We start from the raw sequence: 23,705 nt of genomic DNA on the forward strand, positions 1-23,705 counted from the left end.
GGTATACAATTCATTACCTCAACAACTTATACATATTCATACACTTTAAACAACTTTCACTTAGCTCATTCTCTTTACATCGCAAATTGCACATGGTTCAACCAATGTCATTTACTGCACAAAACTGGGTTACTTCAACGAGCCCCATACAATTCAATCACTTTAACATGTCAAAAACGCTTCAATTAATCATTTACCTCAAGGGTTGCACATTACCCTAATAGCATCAACATTTCTAATTTGGCACACATTAAGAAGTTACAACAATAAGTCAATTTGGGGAAAATGGGGTGCCTTGCACAAATCTGAACACTACCTCAAATTGCTTAAAGACAACCGTTCGCACGATCCCTATTAGACTTGTTCGAACAGATGGGGATATTTCTCTTTCATTTCTTTTTTCGATTTCCATGTGGCTTCCTCGACTTGTTGACTTCGCCACAATACTTTAACTGAAGCAATTCCCTTGTTCCTCAATTTTCAGACTTGCCTATCAAGAATGGCAAATGGGATTTCTTCATATAACATCTCTTCACTAACCTCGATAGTTTCAACCGGCACAATAACGGATGGATTTCCCACTACTTTATTTAACATAGACACATGGAATACCGGATGTACTAATGACATCTCAAGGGGCAATTCCAGCCTATAAGCCACCTGTCCTATCCTTTGAGCGATCCGATATGGCCCGACATACCTTGGGCTCAATTTCCCTTTCTCTCCAAATTGCATGACTCCATTCATGGGAGATACTTTCAAGAACACTCAATCATCTACTTGGAATTCCAATTCTCTTTGACGCACGTCTGCATAGGATTTCTGACGACTCTGAGCAGTTTTCATCCTCTCCTGAATGACTTTAACTTTTTCCATAGCCTGATGCACAAGATCTAGCCCTAACAGTTCTTCTTCACCAACCTCGAACCATCCAATCGGAGATCTACACCTCCTTCCATACAATGCCTCAAATGGGGCCATCTGAACACTAGCGTGAAAGTTGTTATTGTAAGCAAACTCGACAAGCGGCAAATGGTCATCCCGACTACCTTTGAAACCTAGAACACAAGCTCGCAACATATCTTCGAGCATCTGAATAGTCGCACATCAGTTTGTGGATAAAAGGCTATACTAAGATTTACTTGAGTACCCAAACCTTGCTGAAATTTCTTCCAAAAGTTTGTCGTGAATTGAGCCTCTCGATCGGAAATGATTTAGGCTAGAGTGCCATGCAACCTGTCTATTTCTTTGATATACAGTTGAGCATACTGCTCCACCACAAGCAACGATTCAGCCCTATTTTGCACATTTTCCCTACCTTCATTAGACTTTACAAGACAAACTTTCAAACTAGCCACTAGTGAACCTCCATGGCCAACTACCTTTGACATATCGCCTAGTGAGCTAAACCACCCATAGATTTTTGGCTAAGAGCATCTGCCATGACATTGGCCTTTCTCGAGTGATAGGGAATCTCAATGTCATAGTCTTTGACTAACTCGAGCCATCCTCTATGTCTCAGATTCAACTCCTTTTGCTTGAAAATATATTGAGGCGCTTGTGGTCCGTAAATACATCAACGTGGACCCCATACACATAATGTCACCAAATCTTTACACAAAAACTACCGCCACAAGTTCTAAGTCATGTGCTGCATTGTTCTTTCCATGATTCTTGAGTTGCCTAGAGGCATAACTATCACCTTTACATGTTGCATCATTAGTGAAACATCTTTATCACATTTCTCTTACATATGACCTCCTAGGATTTTTGAGTTCTTCAATAATTTCCTTGATATGGTTACAATCTTCTATGAATACTTGCAACTTGCTCTTCCAAATTCTCAACAAAAGACATTACTGGATGAGTTTTCTTGTATGACCTTTTATTTCAAAGAAATCATATGTTCTAGCCTTCGCACACACCTTCACATCATCGACATGCATGACATTGCATCAAATGTAATGTAACACTGTGCTCAGACCTTTCCTATACAACATTTTCCCTCCTTACATGACTTATAGAATTTAAGAAACCACTCCACTTTCCCTTGTGAACATTCTCATGATCTCTCTTTACTGTTCAACACCACCCAAAATGCATATCAACATCCTTCATACACATTCAATTCAGAAAGCGCCACTGACCCGAACAATATATGTTGGTACCATCTTTTCTTTCTAACTGGAATATTCATTCCCATTCTATTTTGCTCATAGTGCATAATTGATAGCCTTATTTTGCCACACACTTGTCTACCTCCCGTGAACTTGTAATATCATTGTGCCTGATTTAATGAGCTTATAATACCACAACTTCACCACCAGTAGTCTCACTTTCCATTGTATATAGACATGAACTGTCTCTAGATCCTTTAGTTGATATTCAGTGTCACCCAAGTCGGTTGCATTACGGTTAGTCCTTTATACCTTTCATTAACACTTATACGCTAAGCGAGTCCACCATTCTGATACAAGATATTTTATGATATCCGTGATCATCTCAATTTATAGGGCTTCTCCCCATTTCTTCTCACCTCATTCTTCCTAGCTAGTGAATAGCCATGCATTCTTCCACATGTTACGTGGTCTTTTCCCTTAGTTATTTCATCCCGCTCACCTCTTAACTCTTGTTAGGATATACGTGGGAAAGTGTGTTCATCCGCATATCACTTAACACTTCTTTGCTTGTAAGATTCTTTAGAGGCCCTCCATCAAGCCCAAATACTCTCATGGGTTATTATAGCATCACATTTATTTCTCCCACTCGTTTCGCCTTTCTTAACATCTTGAAACTTTGGTTGAATCGCAATTCCATGATTAACTCATTCTAAAAACTCGCAAAACTTTCACCTTTGATCTATAGTACTTACTTGGGATGCATTGTCCCTAGACCTCTAACAAGTATAGAACCCCTTTACAAACCTACTCTTAGTTTCTAGGATCGTTGACCCTATCATTCACATTGCCATGTATGAAGAATTTACCTTCCTTAACCTTCCACCTTTTTGGGGGTACTAGTGGTCTATCATTAGCATATCCTTTCAGATAATCACATTATCCATTATCACTTTTCTAGACTACGCATGTCTTCAACAAAATATTCAAACATCAAAGCTACATGGTCTTACTCTTGTTTCATTATATTTAAGTGGGCTCACTATGGCCCTTCCTCCCCCACTTGAGGTGAATGTCCCGGATTTTTGATACAGGTCTTGAATTTAGCAACTTCATGGACATATGTCTCATTTCTCTATCCCTCGCATATATGTTCAACTATTAGGGAGATTGAAGTCACAATGGTATTAACCTTATAAGTTCTCTACTCTTATTCAGCTACACGGGCTTTAGGATTCCAATTCCTCATATCAATATCCTTTAGGAGTGTAACACATCTTCATACACTTATGAGATTCTTATAACATTCATAGCACAGGGGTCTTCTCATTATGGGTTCAATTGACTCTCATTCCATGACTTCTTGTCTCCCTTGAGAGACCTACATGTTTGTCATTACTCTCCTGGTCATGCCTTACATATATCACATGCTTATACAACCAATTTTTTTCTTTTACACCTTAGGATCATTTACATACTTCTCACACTATCCACATGTGCTATATTAGCTCGCGTCTCATTTATCAAGTCAATGTCTCTTTGGAGGTGGTAATCTTTTTTTTTAACACTTTTCTCGAATAAAGTATGCTTCTGGTACTATGTACGTATCTCATATATTCGTACCATTCGTGCAACACGATACATGTTCCATCTCCTTATTATTCAGGCCTTTGCCCATTTGTCATGTCATATGAAAACATTACTTCGAATAGACGAAAGAGCGTTTGAACTTATCTTGAATCTTAAAGCACGTGTTAGAAGACAATCTCATAGTCAAGCTATATCGCACGATCTGGAGTGTTGAAGAAGGGTAACATTCCTAAATGTCCATGTAGCCTCCAACTTATAGATGTGGTCGACAACACACCGATAAGAAGGACTCTACTAGACACGGCTCCGAGACATCCTAAGACACTTTAAAACCTTAGGCTCTGATACCAAGTTTGTCACGCCCCGAAATCCGAGGAGCGCGATCGGCGCTCGACCGGGTAGCCCCGACCAAGCGGACCTGGGTGCCCTTCCTATTCCACGTGTTACCCCGCATTTTCATTGTCCATTAATCAAGGAAAATAGCCATTTGTAATTAAAACACCCTTTTTACAAAGCATACATAGTCACTTAATGAAATTTACAACTTACATCGCCCCATGTACAAAATACATATTTACATAAGTTCGCAACCCACATTTACTGTCTACGGAGCCTCTAAGAATACAAAAAGGATGATACGATACTTGCCGGCAACAAGGCTCCAGCTATACCTTACACAAATACCATAATAAGACTCCGAGAAGAAAAGCAACATGAGCCACGCAAGGCCCCGAGAGGAAAAGGGCTCACCAATGCTTCTGGCGAAAAGTGAAGGAGAGCTACGGTCGGTGGACCGGATTACCTGCTATGGATCCACCTACAATCATAACACGAATGTAGCGCCCCCAGCAAAAAAGGACGTCAGTACATTTGAATTGTACTGTTATGTATGAACAAACTTGCCCTGAGTAAACTCAACCAAACACAAAACACAAGTAACAAGTAGTAATGGAATCACCAATCAAATACACCTGAAAGAAAACAATCAAGCCAAACAAGTTACAAACTCTCCATTTCCCCTTCAACATTTTCATATCAATGATTTCACAATTTTCTCGTATTTTCATTTCAATAGTGATTTCGATCACTTTCCATCCTTATTACCTCAGCCAACCTTATTACCTCGGCCATCCTTATCACCACAACCCACACCTTATTTCTTCATGTTGCGGCACGCAACCCGATCCCACCGTACAATCACAATTCACAAACAACACAACAACAACCACAGTTCACAAAGAACAACAACAACAATTTCTCAAAGAAAAATAACAACAATTTCTCAAAGAATTTCCACAACCATCAATACTATTTCCATCATGTTCAACAACTCATATGCATTTTATGTCACCGTGATAATTGCCAATACAAGCCATATATGTTATTACCACAATTGTTCCAATTGAATCATTTACAATTTTCTTCCATCATTTGTTTCTCAACTCTTACCTCATAACACATTCACAATCACACATATGATTTATTGCCAATTACGTACACCATTATATCGGGAGACTTAACCACGAACAATCAAATCATACCAAACACAATAATTCCACAAGTAATTCACGTAGATATCACATACCAGATATTCATGCACCAAACAAAGTGACTTTACAAAGGTCAAAGTTAGCCATACATACCTCGTTTAAGCTTTCCTTAAGTTACTACGACGTTTCGAAAATTTTAGCAATCCCAATCTACTTGAGACATAACAAAATTAACACAAATTAGGAAGGTATTCATGGTTTCAGCTCATTGGAGCATTTTATCAAACACTAGTTGAGCATCTTGATATTTAATTCTCTTTTACAAGATTTCCTTCATTCCCCAACCCAATCTTTACCTATTTGTGTTCATCAATCTTCCCACAATCCTAATTTGCACATACATGTATACATAATACTATTATACCAAGAATCATACCTCAATGACCCATCTCACAATCTCTACAATACCAACACAACCTAGGTTAGGCACCTATGGCTCCCAATCACCACCCCATGAGTTCTAATGTATATATCTTACATGGATAATCACCATAGAGTAGTTAGAGATGATAGACATACCTTTTGTAGTAAGAATCTTGAGAATCCTCACTTGTGGTGTTCTTGATAAATTCAAGGATTTTAATGGAAATCTATAGATTTTCAAGATCAATCCATGTTAATATAAGTGTTTAGGAGTAGTAATCAACTCAAAATACTCCAAAAACCTTACCTTGGATCATAGGAATGAAGTATGGGACGGATTCCCCCTTGTTAGAGCAAGACCTTGCTCAAAAATGACTTAGGGACTCTTCTTACCCGGTCTTGGGGTATTTAGAGACCTGATACTAGCACGGCCGCGCATCTGGGCGCGCTAGTTTGCCCAGTGTTCTGTCTTGGCCGCGCATATTTTAGCGCAGGCGCGCATCTGGGCGCGCTAGTGACACATGCCCAGTAAAATGGTCATAACTTTCTGTATACACCTCCAAATAATGAACGGTTTGTTGCGTTGGAAACTAGACTCAAAGGGATTTAATTTGATATGTTGTGAGTCACACAACTTCTTGTATAACGGGAGATATGAGCGTCCAAAATGAGGTCTTGTGCGCACTCATTTACAACTTTCGTCTATTATGAAATTTTCCAACTTGGCTTAGACTTAGGCCTCTCCTTAGACCCCAATTCACTCCTAATATGACTTATACACTTATTAACATATCCAATTGATATCCATTCTATCCTAGATCCTCATTTGCACACAAAATAAAATAATTAGCCTACCTTGGCATGACAAAATCTTAAGTTACTTGAAAAAAAAAAATTCGGGGCCTTACAAGTAGATCATATGTATACTGAAAGGCGTAAGCTTCTTTATAAGGATCCCTAAGGCAAAAATATCTACACACTCTTATGGTAGAAAACAATGAAAGGATCAGAAGATACAAGTTTCGACAAAAAAAAGCAAGGGAAAGAAGGGTACGGGGCACCTAATTAGTAGAGATGAACATTATCTACAATTTAAGAAGAGAGATATGAGCATTTTGAGTTACCCACATCAATAACAGAGGTACGTACAATTGGCCGCACCCATCTCAGTTATGCCCTATGGGGGCTAACAAGTGTAGTTTAAAAAAAGGACGGAACATCAGGATCTGGCTGGGGTTAGAGTAAACCAAGATGGTGAATGGATTGTTTGTGTTAGTTGACATTTCCGAAGAATATTACAAATGTGCTAATAGATATTTTGGTGAGACACCCAGGTGATGCACTCTAGAATATTATAATGAAACGTTAATACTAGCATGAACAAAAATATTCCGAAGATAGGCACTGAAAGCCTAGAAAGGATAAATATTACCTTAGTGTGACTCTCGTCCCTAGTAGAGTAAGGACGTTGAGCAAACCGAAGGCCGATGAATGAAGCAAGGAGAGCTAAATGTGAAATAATGCCTTGTTGATGTTTTCATAAGAAAGGGATAGGCAGGAATATTAGCAAAGTCGGGGAAGCTGCCTCATCCGGACTGTCTAACTCATAAGTACGCCAACACTCATAGGCGGCTCCTCGAAGTTGGAAGTTGGTGAAGGAAACACCGCTCGATCATGATATACCCATGGTAACGAGAATGCGATGACACCAATCTAGAAATCCCAGAGCATCATCTAATGCTAAACCACTGAATACAGGAGGCTTGTACTTCATGAACCTCTCAAGCCTCCGCTGCTCATCCTCGGAAGTAGTTGCCCTGTCCTCGGGATAATCTGGGAATGCAGAATGTATATGAATAATCTCTGGGACCTGATCAACATGCACTCGCTGCTCAGGAGTGCGGGCGGTGGGAGTATGTGCTCCTCCCCCGGCTTGAGATGTTGTTGCAGCAAGGGGAAACAACCCTGCCTAAGCCAGAGTGGTGTACAAGCTCATGAACTGCGCAAGAGTCTCTTGGAGTGCTGGAGTTGTAGTAGCAGTAGGCATATCAGGTGACTGGACTTTGACTCGAACTGCTGGTGGCACCTCGGTGGCAACTCGTACGGGTGCTCTTGCTGCACCACATGCGCGTCCTCGGCCTCTACCCCGGCCCCGACCTCTGACGGCTCTAGTAGGGGGCGTGGGTGCTTTATCATCTCTGGTAGCATGTGTCCTCACCATCTACGAGATAATAGAAGACAAAAGTTTAGAATTGTGATATCAAAAATCTAGCACGACAAGGAAATCAAATGAAGCGGAATTTTCCTAATAGTTACATAGCCTCTCGTAGATAAGTACTAATGTCTCCGTACCGATCCACGAGACTTTAATAAACCGGCTTGTGATTCATGACTCTTATGAACTTAGAGCTCTGATACCAAATTGTCACGATCCAAGTTCGCCCTCCGTGAACTGTCGTGACGGCACCTAGTCTCTAAGATTAGGTAAGCCTAACAATTGTGGAAAAAGAACAAAATGCGGAAAAACTAATAAAACTGAAGATAAGCAAAAATAGAAGCGTTTAAGGTTCCGCTCGACATATTCTAATATAAGATCTCAAACTAAAACTACATTTCCCAAAACCTGGAATATCATAAAATCACAAGTTTTTGAATGACTACAAGTGTCTAACTCTAAATATCTAAACAAAAGTAAATACAGAAGGGCTAATACTATGATAGAGAATGGGAAGGGACTCCTCGGTCTGTGGACGCGGCAGATATACCTCAAAGTCTCTGGAGAATCACCTCGCCTCAAGGGTAGTAGCGCTGAGTCGAAGTACCTGGATCTGCACATGAAAAACATGCGTAGAAGGGGCATGAGCACACCACAAACGTACCCAGTAAGTGCCAAGCCTAACCTCGGTCGGGTAGTGACAAGTAAAGTTAGGGCCCTACTGAGGTTAGATGAAAAACAAGGTATAACAATATAGAATAAGATAGTATAATTAAGTGCAAATAGTAAGAAGCAACACAGGATAGTAAGAACAACAATAACTACAACAGAACAACATAATCACGGAAGGAATACAGCTTAACATAGAGATAACAACCGGGGATCTCCCAGGATACTATCCTGTAGTCCCAAATATAAATATCCAGTGGATCTCCCGGAATATAAATCCGTAGTCCCAAAGTAAACAGGAAGGGGGATCTCCAGGGATACCGATCCGTAGTCCTAAATTTAAATAGCCAGTACTGGGGAATCTACCAGGTGCAATCCCGTAGTTCCAATTTAAAAGTGTAGGGGGCTCTCCTGGAATACAAATCCATAGTCCCAAAGTAAACAGGCAGGGGGATCTCACGGGATACCGTCCCGTAGTCCCAAAGTAAACACACAGCAGCAACACGAAGAATACTCAATTCAATTCAAATTTCATACCAAGATAAAACAGGTATTTCTAACCTAGCATGCTGCACATAATCCAAATAAGGCAGTTTGAGAAAGTAAGCAATTAAGTCAATTAGACATGCTTCCCTAAGCTAACAGTAGGCTTAAATTGCAAGTAGTCTAAGTAGGAAAGGAAACACAGTTATAGTTACTTAATGAAAACAGGATTTTCAACAATTAGCACAAGTACGCACTCGTCACCTCACGTACAAGGCATCTCAATATCAACAATACCAAATCCTAAGAGGAGTTCCCCCACACAAGGTTAGACAAGCCACTTACCTCAAACCGGCTCAAATATCAACCCGAAACCATGTTCTTGCCACGAGTACTCGACTTTAAATGGCCCAAATATATTCAAATTAATTGCATCATGTAAATATAACTTCAAGTAACTGATTCCACTAATTAATTCTAAGCTAATACGCGAACTTAGGAAAAATGACCAAAATGTCCCCCGAACTCACGTCTCAGAATCGGGTAAAATTTACAAATCCGGAATCCTCACACTCTCACGAGTTCAGTCATACCAAAAGTACCAAAATCGAACCTCAAATGGTCCCTCAAATCACCACCAAAGCTCTCCAATTAACCAAGCCCTAACCCTCAATTTACCACTGATTTCCCTTCAAATTTCATGCTTACAATGATAAAAATCACCACAATAACGAGCTTAAGGACCAAAGACCTTACCTCAATAAATCCCTCTGAAAATCTCCCTTGAAAATACTCCCCAAAGCTTCTTCCCATTTGAAAAGAGATGAAAAACAACTCAAATTCGCGAAGGAAATCTTTTTATATGTTCTGCCCAGCAAATCCGCTTCTGCGGCCATGTGACCGCACCTGCGGTCATGCTTCTGTGGAACTAAAGTCGCATCTGCAACAAATCTTAAAACAACAACTTCCGCACATGCGATCTCCTTTGCACAGATGCGGTGCCTGGGTTGCATCTGCGGTCAATCCTAAAATGCATAAGACCGCAACTACGGTCCTCCAAGTGCATCTGTGGGCTCGCACCTGCGGTCCCGAAGTCGTAGGTTCGGTTATGACATCAAACTCAGTAGCTTCAGCTACAAATTCCTAACCCCAAACTTCTTGTTAACCATCCGAAATCATCTCGAGCCCCCCTGGGACCTCAACCAAAAGCATGAACAAGTTATATGCTACTATCCCACTTATACCAATCCTCAAAATACCTAAAACAACATCGAAACATTGAATTAGCCACGGATTCAAGCTTAAGAACTCCAAAAAACTCTCAAATTACGCTTTTGATCAAAAAGTCTACCAAACCTCGTCCGAATGACCTGAAATTTTGCACACACATCACATTCAACACTACGGAGCTACTACAACTTCCGGAATTCCATTCCGACCCTTAGATCAAAATATCACTATCGAACTGGAAACTTCAAAAATTCAACTTTCAGCATTTCAAGTCTAAATAAGCTACGTACCTCCAAAACACAATCCAAACATGCCCCTAAGCCCGAAATCACTTAACGGAGCTAACGAAACCAATGGGATTCCATTCCGAGGCCGTCTTCACACTACTCCGACTACGGTCCAAATTCTAAAACTTTAAACTCTCATTTAGGGACTAAGTGTCCCAAAACTCTCCGAAACTCCAAATAAACTTTCCCGGCAACTCATAATAGTAGAAACAAACACGAGGAATGCAGTTAATAGAGGATTAGGGCGTTAATTCTTAAAATGACTGGCCGGGTAGTTACATCCTCCTACACTTAAACATTTATTCGTCCTAGAACGAGCATAGAGACATACCTGAAGTGATGATAATATGAGCGTAACGGTTGCACATATCCTGCTCGGTCTCCCGGGTCGCCTCCTCGACCGGCTGACCCCGCAACTGAACCTTTACTGATGCAATGTTCTTTGACCTCAGCTTTAGAACTTGCCTGTCCACTATCGCCACTAGCTCCTCAATATAAGATAGATCCTTGTCCAACTGGACTGAACTGAGATCCAACACGTGCGACGGATCACCGTGATACCTCCGGAGCATCGAAACATGAAATACCGGATGAACTCCTGCCAAGCTAGGAGGTAAGGTAAGCTCATAAGCAACCTCCCCAATATGCCGCAATATCTCAAAAGGACCAATAAACCTCGGACTCTTTCTTCCCAAATCTCATAATGCCCTTCATAGGCGAAACCCGAAGCAGAACCCGCTCTCTAACCATATATGAAATATCACGAACCTTCCGATCCGCGTAACTCTTCTGTCTGGACTAGGCTATACGGAGTCTATCCTGAACTACCTTAACCTTCTCCAAAGCATTCTGAACCACGTCTATGCCTAGTAATCTAGCCTCACCCAACTCAAACCAACCCACCGGGGATCTACACCGCCTACCATATAAAGCCTCGTACGGTGCCATCTGAATGTTGGACTGATAGCTATTGTTGTAGGTAAACTCCACCAATGGCGAGAACTAATCCCAAGACCCTCCAAACTCAATCACACACGCATGAAGCATATCCTCAAGAATCTGAATAGTTCGCTCGGACTGTCCATCCGTCTGAGGGTGAAATTCTGTACTCAACTCCACCCGAGTACCCAACTCATGCTGTACGGCCCTCCAGAACCGTGATGTGAACTGAGTACCTTTATCTGAAATGATGGAAACTAGAATACCATGTAGACGAACTATCTCCCGGATATAAATCTCCGTCAATCGCTCTGAAGAATAGGTAGTACACATAGGGATAAAGTATGCGGAGTTGGTCAGCCGATCCACAATCACCCAAATGGCATCGAACTTTCTCAAAGTCCGTGGGAGTCCAACTACGAAGTACATGGTGATCCGCTCCTACTTCCACTCCAAAATCTCTATCTACTGAAGCAACCCACTCGATCTCTGGTGCTCATACTTCACCTGCTGACAATTGAGGCACCGAGCTACAAACCCAACTATATCTTTCTTCATCCGCCTCCACCAATAGTGCTGCCTCAAATCCTGGTACATCTTTGCGGCACCTGGATGGATGGAATACCGCGAACTGTGGGCCTCCTCTTGAATCAACTCTCGAAGCCCATCAACATTAGGTACACATACCCGACTCTACATCCTCAATACCCCGTCATCACTGATAGTCACATCTCTAGCATCACCGTGCAGAACCTTGTCCTTGAGGACAAGCAAATGAGGGTATCAAACTAACGTTCTCGGATATGATCAAACAAGGAAGACCGAGAAACCATGCAAGCTAGAACCCGACTAGGCTCCAAAAGATCCAATCTCACAAACTGGTTGGCTAAGGCCTGAACATCCGTTGCCATGGGCCTCTCCGCTGCTGGTAAATAAGCCAAACTCTCCAAACTCTCTGCCCGGTGACTCAAAGCATCAACCACCACATTGGCCTTGCCGGGGTGATACAAGATATTGATATCATGGTCCTTCAGCAGCTCTAACCACCTCCTCTGACGCAAATTAAGATCCTTCTGCTTGAAAAGATGCTGCAAACTCTGTTGATCAGTATAAATCTCACAAGGCATACCATACAAATAATGACGCCAGATCTTCAAGGCGTGAACAATAGTAGCTAACTCGAGATCATGGATAGGATAATTCTTCTCATATACCTTCAACTATCTAGACACGTAGGCAATCACCCTACAGTCCTGCATCAATATTGCTCCAAGGCCAATCCTCGAGGCATCACAATAGACAATATAAGACCCCAAATCTGTAGGCAATATCAAAACTAGGGCTGAAGTCAAAGCTATTTGAGCTTCTGAAAGCTCGCCTCACACTCTTCTGTCCACTGGAACGGAGCACCCTTCTGGATCAGCCTGGTCATAGGTGCTGCAATAGATGAAAACCCCCCAAAAAATCGACGGTAATAACCCCCAAGCCAAGAAAACTATGGATCTCTATAGCTGAGGATGGTCTGGACCAACTCTGTACTACCTCCACTTTATTCAGATCCACCTGAATACCCTCACTCGATACCACGTGGCCTAAAAATACCACGGAATCCAACCAAAACTCATATTTTGAGAACTTTGCATATAACTTCTTTTCTCTCAAAGTCAGAAGCACTGTCCTCAGGTGCTGCTCATGATCCTCCCGACTTCGGGAATACACCAGAATAACATCAATAAAGACAATGACAAACGAGTCAAGATATGGCCGGAACACATTATGCATCAAATGCATGAAGACTGTTGGGGCATTGGTCAGCCCAAATGACATAACAAGGAACTCGTAATGACCATACCAAGTCCTAAAAGTAGTCTTCGGGATATCTGGCTCCCGAATCTTCAACTGATGGTAACCTGAACGCAAGTCAATCTTAGAAAACACTCGTGCACCCTGAAGCTGGTCAAACAAGTCATCAATACGAGGCAAATGGTAATGGTTCTTCACTGTAACTTTGTTCAACTAGCGAAATCAATGCACATACGCATAGAACAATCCTTTTTCTTCACAAACAAGATAGGAGCACCCCAAGGTGATACACTGGGCCAAATATAACCCTTATCAAGCAATTACTATAACTGATCCTTCAACTCTTTCAACTCCAAAGGAGCCATACGATATAGAGGAATAGAAATAGGCTGAATTCCAGGCAACAGATCAATGCCAAAATCAATATCTCTATCGGGCGGTATGCCCGGAAGATCAGCTAGAAACACATCAGGAAAATCCCGTACTACTGGGACTGAATCAACTGTAGGAGTATCAATACTGACATCTCTCATATAAGCTAGATATGCATCACACCCCTCCTCAACCATCCGCTGAGCCTTAAGGAATGAAATAACTCAACTGGAAGTATGATCTAAGGTACCCTCCCACTCTACTCGTGGTACATCTGGCATAGCCAACATCACGGTTTTGGCATGACAATCAAGAATAGCATAATGGGGCGAAAACCTGTCTATGCCTAAGATAACATCAAAATCTACTATGCTGAGCAATAATAAATCGGCTCTAGTATCAAACCACTAAGAGCAACCACAGATGACCGATAAACGCGATCCACAATAAGAGAATCTCCCACAAGAGTAGAAACATAAACAGAGAACTCAAAGAATCCCGAGATACACCCAAATGCGGGGCAAATTAAGAAGACACATAATAATAGGTGGAACCTGGATTGAATAAAATCGATGCATCTCTATGATAAACCAAGACAATACCTATGATGATAGAATCAGAGGTGACAGTCTCAATACGGGCAGGAATGGCATAATATCTGGCCTGGCCTCCCCCTCTAAGGCGACCTCTACCTCCCCGACCTCCACCTCTAGTTGGCTAAGCAGGTGGGGTAGCAACTGGAGCTGTCACCATAGCCTAAGAACTCTGCGGGGCACGTTGTGGCTAAGAAGTCTGTGGAGGTGCACCCCTCCTAAGTCTGGGGCAATCCCTCACCATATGGCATGTGTCATCACACTCAAAACAAGCTTTGGGAGGACGTGGTGGATGTGACTGGCTCGGTCCAAGTTTGTTGGACTGACCACTAAAAGCACCCCGCGCAAGAGGCGCACTAGATACTGGAGGTGCATAATAAGGCTCCTGAGGCCTAGGAGGAGCTGGAATACCAGTGGCTGCTGGAAGAGCTGAATAAACGGGGCGACTCATATAACCCCTACCATGACAAACTGCAGTTGGAGCACGGGCACCAGAATAATGGCCCGACTCTCGAGACCTCTTGGCCTCCCTCTCCTCTCCATCCCTAGCATGCATACCCTCCACTCTCCTAGCAATGCTCATCACCCGATGATAAGAAATATCCATCTCCAACTTACAAGCCATGCTAGACCTGATGCTGGGAATAAGCCCCTCAATAAACCAGCGAACCCTCTCGCGAACAGTAGAAGCCAAGGCCGGTGCATGTCTAGCCAAGCTAGTGTAACAGACACCATACTCTGGGACAGTCATAATACCCTGGCGCAAATGCTCAAACTCTGCGCCATGCATACCTGAGGCTCTGAGGAATATACTCTCTTAGGAATATATCTGAAAATTGAGTCCAAGTCAGGGAAGTTGCCTCATCTGGATTGTCTAACTCATAAGTACGCCACCACTCATAGGCGGCTCCTCGAAGCTGGAAGGTAGTGAAGGAACCCCCGCCCGATCCTGATATACCCATGGTATGGAGAATGCAGTGGCACTCATCTAGAAATCCTAGAGCATCATCAGGTGCTAGACCACTGAATACAGGAGACTTGTACTTCTTAAACCTCTCAAGCCTCCGCTACTCATCCTCGGAAGCCGCTGCCTTATCCTCAGGCTAATCTGGGACTGCAGGTTGTACATGAATAATCTCTAGGACCTGATCAATATGCACTCATTGCTCAGGAGTGCGGGCGGCGGGAGTCTGTGCTCCTCCCCCAGCCTGAGATGTAGCTGCAGCAAGGGGAAGCAACCCTGCCTAAGCCAGAGTGGTGTACATGCTCATGAACTGCACAAAAGTCTCATGGAGTGCTGGAGTAGTAGTAGCAGTAGGCGTATCAGGTGCTTGGACTCCGGCTGGAACTATTGGTGGCACCTCAGTGGTAGCTCGCGCGGGTGTTCTAGCTGCACCACATGCACATCCTCGGCCTCTACCCCCGCCCCAACCTCTGACGGCTCTAGTAGGGGGTGCGGGTGCCTGGTCATCTCTGGTAGCACGTGTCCTCACCTTCTGTGAGAGAATAAAAGACATAAGTTTCGAATTGTGATATCAAAAATCTCGCACGACAAGGATATCAAATGAAGTGGAATTTTCCTAACAGTTACATAGACTCTCGTAGATAAGTACTGACATCTCCGTACCGATCCGCGAGACTCTAATAAATCGGCTTGTGATTCATGACTCCTATGAACCTAGTGCTCTGATACCAGCTTGTCATGACCCAAGTTCGCCCTCCATGAACTGTCGTGACGACACCTAGTCTCTATGACTAGGTAAGCCTAACAATTGCGGAAAAAGAACAAAATGCGAAAAAACTAATAAAACTGAAGATAAGCTAAAATATAAGCGTTTAAGGTGCCACTCGGGATATTTTAATATAAGATCTCAAACTGAAACTACATTTCCCAAAACCCGGAATCTCATAAAATCACAAGCTTTTGAATGACTACAAGTATCTAACTCCAGAATGTCTAAACAAAAGTAAATACTGAACGGCTAATACTATGAAAGAGAATGGAAAGGGAATCCTCAGTCTGCGGACGCGGCAGATATACCTCGAAGTCTCTGGAGAATCACCTCGCCTCAAGAGTAGTAGGGCTAAGTCAAAGTACCTGGATCTACACATGAAAAACATGCACAGAAAGCGCATGAGTACACCACAACGGTACTCAGTAAGTGCCAAGCCTAACCTCGGTCGGGTAGTGACAAGGAAAGTCAGGGACCTACTGAGGTTAGATGAAAAACAAGGTATAACAGTATAGAATAAGATAGTATAATTAAGTGCAAACAGTAAGAAACAACATAGGATAGTAAGAACAACAACTACAACAGACACAAAATAATCACGGAAAGAATACAACTCAACATAGAGATAACAACCGGGGATCTCCCAGGATACCGTCCTGTAGTCCTAAATATAAATATCCAGTGGATCTCCCGGAATACAAATCCGTAGTCCCAAAGTAAACAGGAAGGGGGATCTCCCGAGATACCGATCCGTATTCCCAAATGTAAATACCCAGTACTGGGGGAGTCTACCGGGTGCAGTCCCGTAATTCCAATTTAAAAGTGCAGGGGGATCTCCCGGAATACAAATCTGTAGTTCCAAAGTAAACATGCAGGGGGATCTCCCGGGATACCGTCCCGTAGTCCCAAAGTAAACACACAGCAGCAACATGAAGAATACTCAATTCAATTCAAATTTCATTCCAAGATAAAATAGGTATTTCTAACCTAGCATGCTGCACATAATCCAAATAAGGCAGTTTGAGCAAGTAAGCAATTAAGTCAATTAAACATGCTTCCCTAAGCTAACAGTAGGCTTAAATTGCAAGTAGTCTAAGTAGGAAAGGAAACACAGTTATAGTTACTTAATGAAAACAGGATTTTCAACAATTAGCACAAGTACGCACTCGTCACCTCACGTACAAGGCATCTCAATATCAACAATACCAAATCCTAAGGGGGAGTTCCCCCCACAAGGTTTGACAAGCCACTTACCTCGAACCGGCTTAAAAATCAACCCGAAACCATGCTCTTGCCACGATTACTCGACTCCAAATGGACCAAATATATTCAAATCAATTGCATAATGTAAATATAACTTCAAGTAACTGATTCCACTAATTAGTTCTAAGCTAATACGCAATATTAGGAAAAATGACCAAAATGTCCCCCGGACTCACATCTCAGAATCGGGTAAAATTTACAAATTCGGAATCCTCACACTCTCACGAGTTCAGTCATACAAAAAGCACCAAAATTGGACCTCAAATGGTCCCTCAAATCACCACTCAAAGCTCTCCAATTAACCAAGCCCTAACCCTCAATTTACCACTAATTTCCCTTCAAATTTCATGCTTACAATGATAAAAATCACCACAATAACGAGCTTAAGGAACAAAGAACTTACCTCAATGAATCCCTATGAAAATCTCCCTTGAAAATGCTCCCCAAAGCTTCTTCACTTTTGAAAAGAGATGAAAAATAACTCAAATTCGCGAAGGAAATCTTTTTATATGTTCTGCCTAGCAAATCCGCTTCTACGGCCATAGGACCGCACCTGCGGTCCCGCACCTGCGGAATAAAAGTTGCATCTGCGACAATTCATTAAACAACAACTTCTGCACGTGTGATCTCCTTTGCGCAGATGCGGTGCCACTTCTGCGGTGCCTGGGCTGCATCTGCGGTCAATCCTCAAATGCCTTAGACCGCACCTGCGGTCCTCCAAGCGCATCTGCGGTCCCCAAGCCGCAAGTACAATTATGATAGCAAACTCAGCAGCTTCAACTGCAAATTCCCAACTCCAAACTTCCCGTTAACCATCCAAAATCATCCCGATGCCCCCCGGGACCTCAACCAAAAGCACGAACAAGTCATATTCCACTATCCAAACTTATACCAATCCTCAAAACACCTAAAACAACATCGAAACATCAAATTAACCACGGATTCAAGCTTAAGAACTCCAAAAAACTCTCAAATTACGCTTTCGATCAAAAAGTTTGTCAAACCTCGTCCGAATGACCTAAAATTTTGCACACACATCACATTCAACACTACGAAGCTACTCCAACTTCCGGAATTCCATTCAGACCCTTAGATCAAAATCTCACTATCGAAGCGGAAACTTAAAAAATTCAACTTTCGGATTTCAAGCTTAAATAAGATACGGACCTCCAAAACACAGTCCGAACAAACCCCTAAGCCTGAAATCACCCAACGGAGCTAACTGAATCAACGAGATTCCATTTCGAGGCCGTCTTCACACTACTCCGACTACATTTCAAATTCTAAAACTTAAACTCTCATTTAGGGACTAAGTGTCCCAAAACTCTCAAAAATCCAAATAAACTTTTCGGGCAATTCACAATAGCAGAAACAAACACGGTGAATGAAGTTAATAGGGGATCGAGGCGTAAATTCTTAAAACGACCGGTCGGGTCGTTGCATAGAATCTATAAAATGAGGGTTAAAGCTTCAAGTTTTTGTTAATTAATCTTTCCCAACCCCAAATAATCTTTCCCAAAATTAATTCGGAGTTATTGGGCGAGTCATAGGTTTAGCTAATCCCTTTGGAAACATTAAAGAACAAGAATAATTAAAGTAACAATAACTCACTTCATAAAAGAATAAAAATCATTCAATACATAAGCACAACAAGGTATTTAATCCACACTTTAAATATGATTATTTTCATAAACAAGATTCAAGTGTTGGATACAATATTACACACTTAGATAATCAATACAAAGCAAGGAAATGAAGAAATGAGTACAAAGAAGTAAGAAATTCTTAACCACAATCTTCAAATATTCAAAACCCAAGTGTAAGTGTATAAACCCTAGCTTCCAACCTTGTTCTCTCTGGCCCTAAGACTGAAAATAAACTAAAAGATATTTTACAAATGAGCAAAGTCGGGTATTAAATGGTTTGGGGCCAAAAAATATGAAATTACAGACTTGCCCAGAACTGAAGCATGATTTTCGCATTTGCGAACTAGGACTACACGATTTATTCTCGCATTTGCGATCAGTACTTCACATTTGTGAAGGTTGACTGCCTTGTTGACTTTCGTATTTGCGAAGTATTCTTCGCATTTGCGAACATAACTTGTATAATCATTCTTCGCAATTGCCGTGCATTACTCGCAATTCCCACCACTGCTTGCTTCACATTTCCCAGGTTTGTGTCGCATTTGCGACAACTGAGGGAATTTTCCAAATTTTCTCCTTTTCAGCTTCTTTTTGACTCCTTTCACTTGGTTTGTTCAACATCACTTCTAAATCACATAGAACCTGTAATATAGAAGTAAATGGCATTAAACACGTGATTTTATCACTCAAACATAGCAAAAATATAGGCTTAAAGACAAGATAAGTTGGTAAAATACCAATTTATCAAACCCCCAAACTTAAACTTTTGCTTTTCCTCAAGCAATGAAAGCGACAAAATCTCCTCCCAAGTATTTAACTCAACATTGCATCCTTATCATGCCAAGCCAAAAAGGTCTACTATAAGCACAAACGCATGACTTTGATTGGTACCAACAATTAATCCAAAGCATATGAATTGCCTAACACTTTTCATCAACGTCATTACATTTCAAGTGCTCAAGCACTATGCAAATCAAAGTAGCAAATCAAGTCATAACACTAAAGCTTTAAAATTTTCCTCTCTATCACAATTATTTTTCTTTGGTCATTTCTTCCAATTGAAAATGGGATTAATTTCACAACTCAAATCTCATGTGCCCTCACATTTAAGAGAGAATCCCACACTCACGAATCTTAATTCAAGACAAAAATGGGATATCAAATGGAAATAATTAACTCTCTCTCACAAAGATGTTCAAATGCATACAAGTAGTACCATAGACTTGCCCTTCATGTATTTCTCCACTAATGTAGACAACTTGGTTCAAAATTAATTAGGAATTAAAGGGTTGTAGTTTAGGCTTTTGGTTAAGATAGGGCACAATTTTGGTTAGAGTGACTCAAAACCTCCCCAAGCACTACAAAATTTATAATCAAAGTCCACTTCCTTCAAAAATATATTCCATCCTTTCTTCACTTTTCATTCCACACCTAATCTTCCCTTTATTCACAACTTCTTCTTCTTATTTTTTTTATTCTTCCTTCCTTTTTCAAAATCAAGGAAAGTTTCACTTTTTTTTTACCTTCCACCTTTTAAACAACTTCCATATCACAACTTTTCCAACCTTCACCCCCAAACATAGGCTTTTAGCCTATGTTTATACTTGCAAAGTACTTAAGGAGGTAGGGTGCCAAAAGCTAGATCAATAAAGAACAAAGGATTAAAGCATGTAACATGGCTGCCAAAGAACAAGGTTAAAGGCTCAAAATTGGTTGACTAGGGAAAATATTATAGGGTGGGAAATTTAAGGCACAATAGCGGTCCAAGGAAGGCCTAATATCATTTTTCAAACCAAGTTAGTCTATGATTTCGTCTTGAAGCACATTCCGGGCAAGTTCTAGACAACAAATAGTGCAAAAGAACTCACAATAAATCTCATCACACATGACACATGAACACTCAAGTGGAATACAAATCCAAAATTCAATTGAAACCAATGACTCAAAGAGGTTACATATAGCATAGGAAGCTATTTAGTGAATCAAAGAGCCAAATTTGAGTCTAAAAGTCATGACAATGATCTTTACTTCAATTATTTTTCTTTTTCGATGACCGAAAATTCATATGCCGAGGTTTAAGTCATGTTGGTAGCAAGCAAGACACAACTTGGTCAATGGGCACAAACCCCAAATCAAACCACTTATTCTTCCTATATTCACATAAGCTATATCTATACTACAAGACTAATTCCCTTAAAAAAGTTGCCTAGCTATCCATCATCGGGAAAAGTTGACAAAAATTTACTAACAATTATCCGGTTCAAGAAGAACATTGGCATCCTCGGAAAAAGAACCGTGGTACAAAGAAAACCAAGGATATCGCCACTAACATAAGACATACTATATATTTAAAAAAAAATAAAAATTAAGAAGCTAATTACCAAAATTAAGAAGCTAATAAACATCAAGTAACTATATATATATATATATATATATATATATATATATATATATATATATATATATATATATATATATAAGAGAGAGAGAGAGAGAGAGAGAGAGAGAGAGAGAGAGAAGTTTCAAGAGCTAATAAATGTAATAATATCACACATCACATGAAAATACAATAACAACAAAAAGAAAAAAACCAAGGTGCCAATCTGCCATATCCACAGTTATCCACAATTATACAAGAACAATAGTTATACAAGAAGTCACCCCCGACTAAAGATGTTGCAATGTCCCCAATGTAACTAAACATGATAGAGTAAAATGGTGGAAAGTGCTCCTTGAATACTGCATCAGGTACTTTCCTCACTGTCTGACTCAAAGGCATCCTCCTCTCCTTCTTCCTCGGACCAATCAACAGGAGCATCATCATCATCTACCGGCCTGGTCGATGGCATTGTGTCTTGAGGCTTTAGGACTTTCCACAGCCCCTTCACACCCTTCCATATGCGAGTAAAGAATTTGTCTCTTTTCTTCTCCCTTTTCTTCATCTGGGTGTGTGCCTTTGATAGAGTGTCATGAGAACTGCTCAACTTACCATGCGCCTTGGCCAGATTAGTGTATGCCTTCTCCAGTGTCTTAAGGTGATCCCCCTACTTCCTTTGATCATTAAGATATTTTTGAAAATCTTTCTTTGAAATGTATGCAGGCCCCTCAGATATTTCCCAGATCCCTGTGGAAGGCCAGCTACTAGGTCGCGAATCAGCTGAATTTCCTCAGTAAGCACATCAAATGGTCCTCCTACAGAAGATGATGGCTGACTACTCTGATCCATCTAAGAAGAAGACACCATCTTTCTCATTTTGCTCTTCACATCGCCGCCCTCTTTTTTTTCTTCAACGGATTTAGAGGCTTTCCCAGCTCTATCCAATTGTCTCCCAGAGCTTCTTCCACCCCACTAAGTTGGCACAACTCAGTGATAAGTGATGGGAATATCAATGATGTACTATTCTGGATCCGATACTCCCTCAGTTTATTGATGAAGATTTCACCAACATTTAGCTGAATACCATCAAGGATACAGGCTATCATTTGAGCTCTTGTAACCAGTACATTCCATATGTTCGACATAGGGGAGATACAACTGCATATGATGGCCAGCCATATCTTTGCTTCGATAGTGAACTCTTTGGATGTGATCCCTCTCTTCTCAGCTGCCCATGGAACATCCACACCCGTGCATAGTTTGGACACCAACCACTTCCCTGAGGCACAATCTTTTGCATGAAATGGGGCCATGTCGTGGTCTGGCAGGTGATACACTTGATTCACAGCTTCAGCTCCAAAGTGCACCATTTTGCCGCGAATTCTCATCTTTGGCTTCCTTAGCCTGATAGCTGGGAGGTTGGCATAAAACTCTCTCACCCATTGCTCATTGGCTCGGCAAGGTTGAGGAGAAAAACAGTCCCATCCCATGGTTACCAGCCTTTGATAGAACTCGGAAAGGCATTCCTGGACATTGTCTAGTAGTATACCACTCTCTGGGAGCAACTTTTTCGAGATCAGTTCAGCAAAGTACCGTTCTTGGCATTCCAATGATAAGAACCGCTATTGGTCATAGTTCTGTTCAGCTTCCAAAGGGTTGTCACTTTTTGGAATCGTCAGAGTTAGTGCTCATTTTTAGTTATAGTACCTGTCAACAAATGATAGGAGTGAAAACATGGTATGGCTATGAAAAATATTGCAACATGAATCAAATATGCTAAAGGAATGATCGGACAGTTGAAACCCAGCCTTTGAAAAAATTTCAGGATTTTGAGATTTTCAAGTGACTGCTCTCTGATGTCGCAAATGCCAAAAAATCTTCGTAATTGCGAAGTTATCAGCAGCCGCAATTGCGAATTTTTTTCGTAAATGCGAAGAATGCAGAACACTGATAGTGTCGCAATTGCGATGAAATTTTTGCAATTGTGAAGTTGGCTGGAATTGGGATTTTTGGCAATTGCGACCACCTCTTCGCAGGACATCGTAATTGCGAGCCATCTTCCCCAGCCAAGATTTTTCACAGAACACAGTACCGGGCCCGCGGTCCTAACGGGCCGGTCCTGGGTGGGCCGGTCCTGGTGGTCCTCCGAAGCCCATCACGGGCTGGTCTTCTAAAATGAGCTCACGAGCCCGAGACCGTTTAGCCCGGGACCGTCAGGCGGGCCTAACGACTATTTTTCTTTTTAAAAAAAAAAATTAAAATTCTCCAACGGCCATATTTAAAATCTAGCCGTTTGGGCTGAAAATATGACCGTTTTTAAGTTTAAAAAATGGCCATTTGGCCCCCAAACTTTATTTTAACCCCAAACTTTATATAATTACACTTTTCCCCATTTCTCAACTATAAATACCCCCTCATTCTTTCATTTTTATTCACCAATTCATCAATATCTCTCAATCTCTCTCAATCTCTCTA

At 41.4% G+C, this 23,705-nt stretch overlaps 1 protein-coding gene across 1 annotated transcript; it reads right to left on the reverse strand.

Moving 5' to 3' along the window:
• Window positions 1-768: 768 nt before the first annotated feature.
• LOC138887161 (uncharacterized) lies at window positions 769-1,080 on the reverse strand. Its single transcript, XM_070168877.1, has one exon. The coding sequence runs from the start codon at window positions 1,078-1,080 to the stop codon at window positions 769-771; it is 312 nt and encodes a 103-aa protein (XP_070024978.1).
• Between the last annotated feature and the right edge of the window lie 22,625 nt (window positions 1,081-23,705).

Source organism: Nicotiana sylvestris, chromosome 3 (genome assembly GCF_000393655.2).
Source record: "Nicotiana sylvestris chromosome 3, ASM39365v2, whole genome shotgun sequence".
In the NCBI taxonomy this organism is placed as follows: domain Eukaryota; kingdom Viridiplantae; phylum Streptophyta; class Magnoliopsida; order Solanales; family Solanaceae; genus Nicotiana; species Nicotiana sylvestris.

Coding starts and splice junctions, on each gene's coding strand:
- LOC138887161 (XM_070168877.1), bottom strand. CDS start 1,080: ATGTTGCGAGCTTGTGTTCTAGGTTTCAAAGGTAGTCGGGATGACCAT.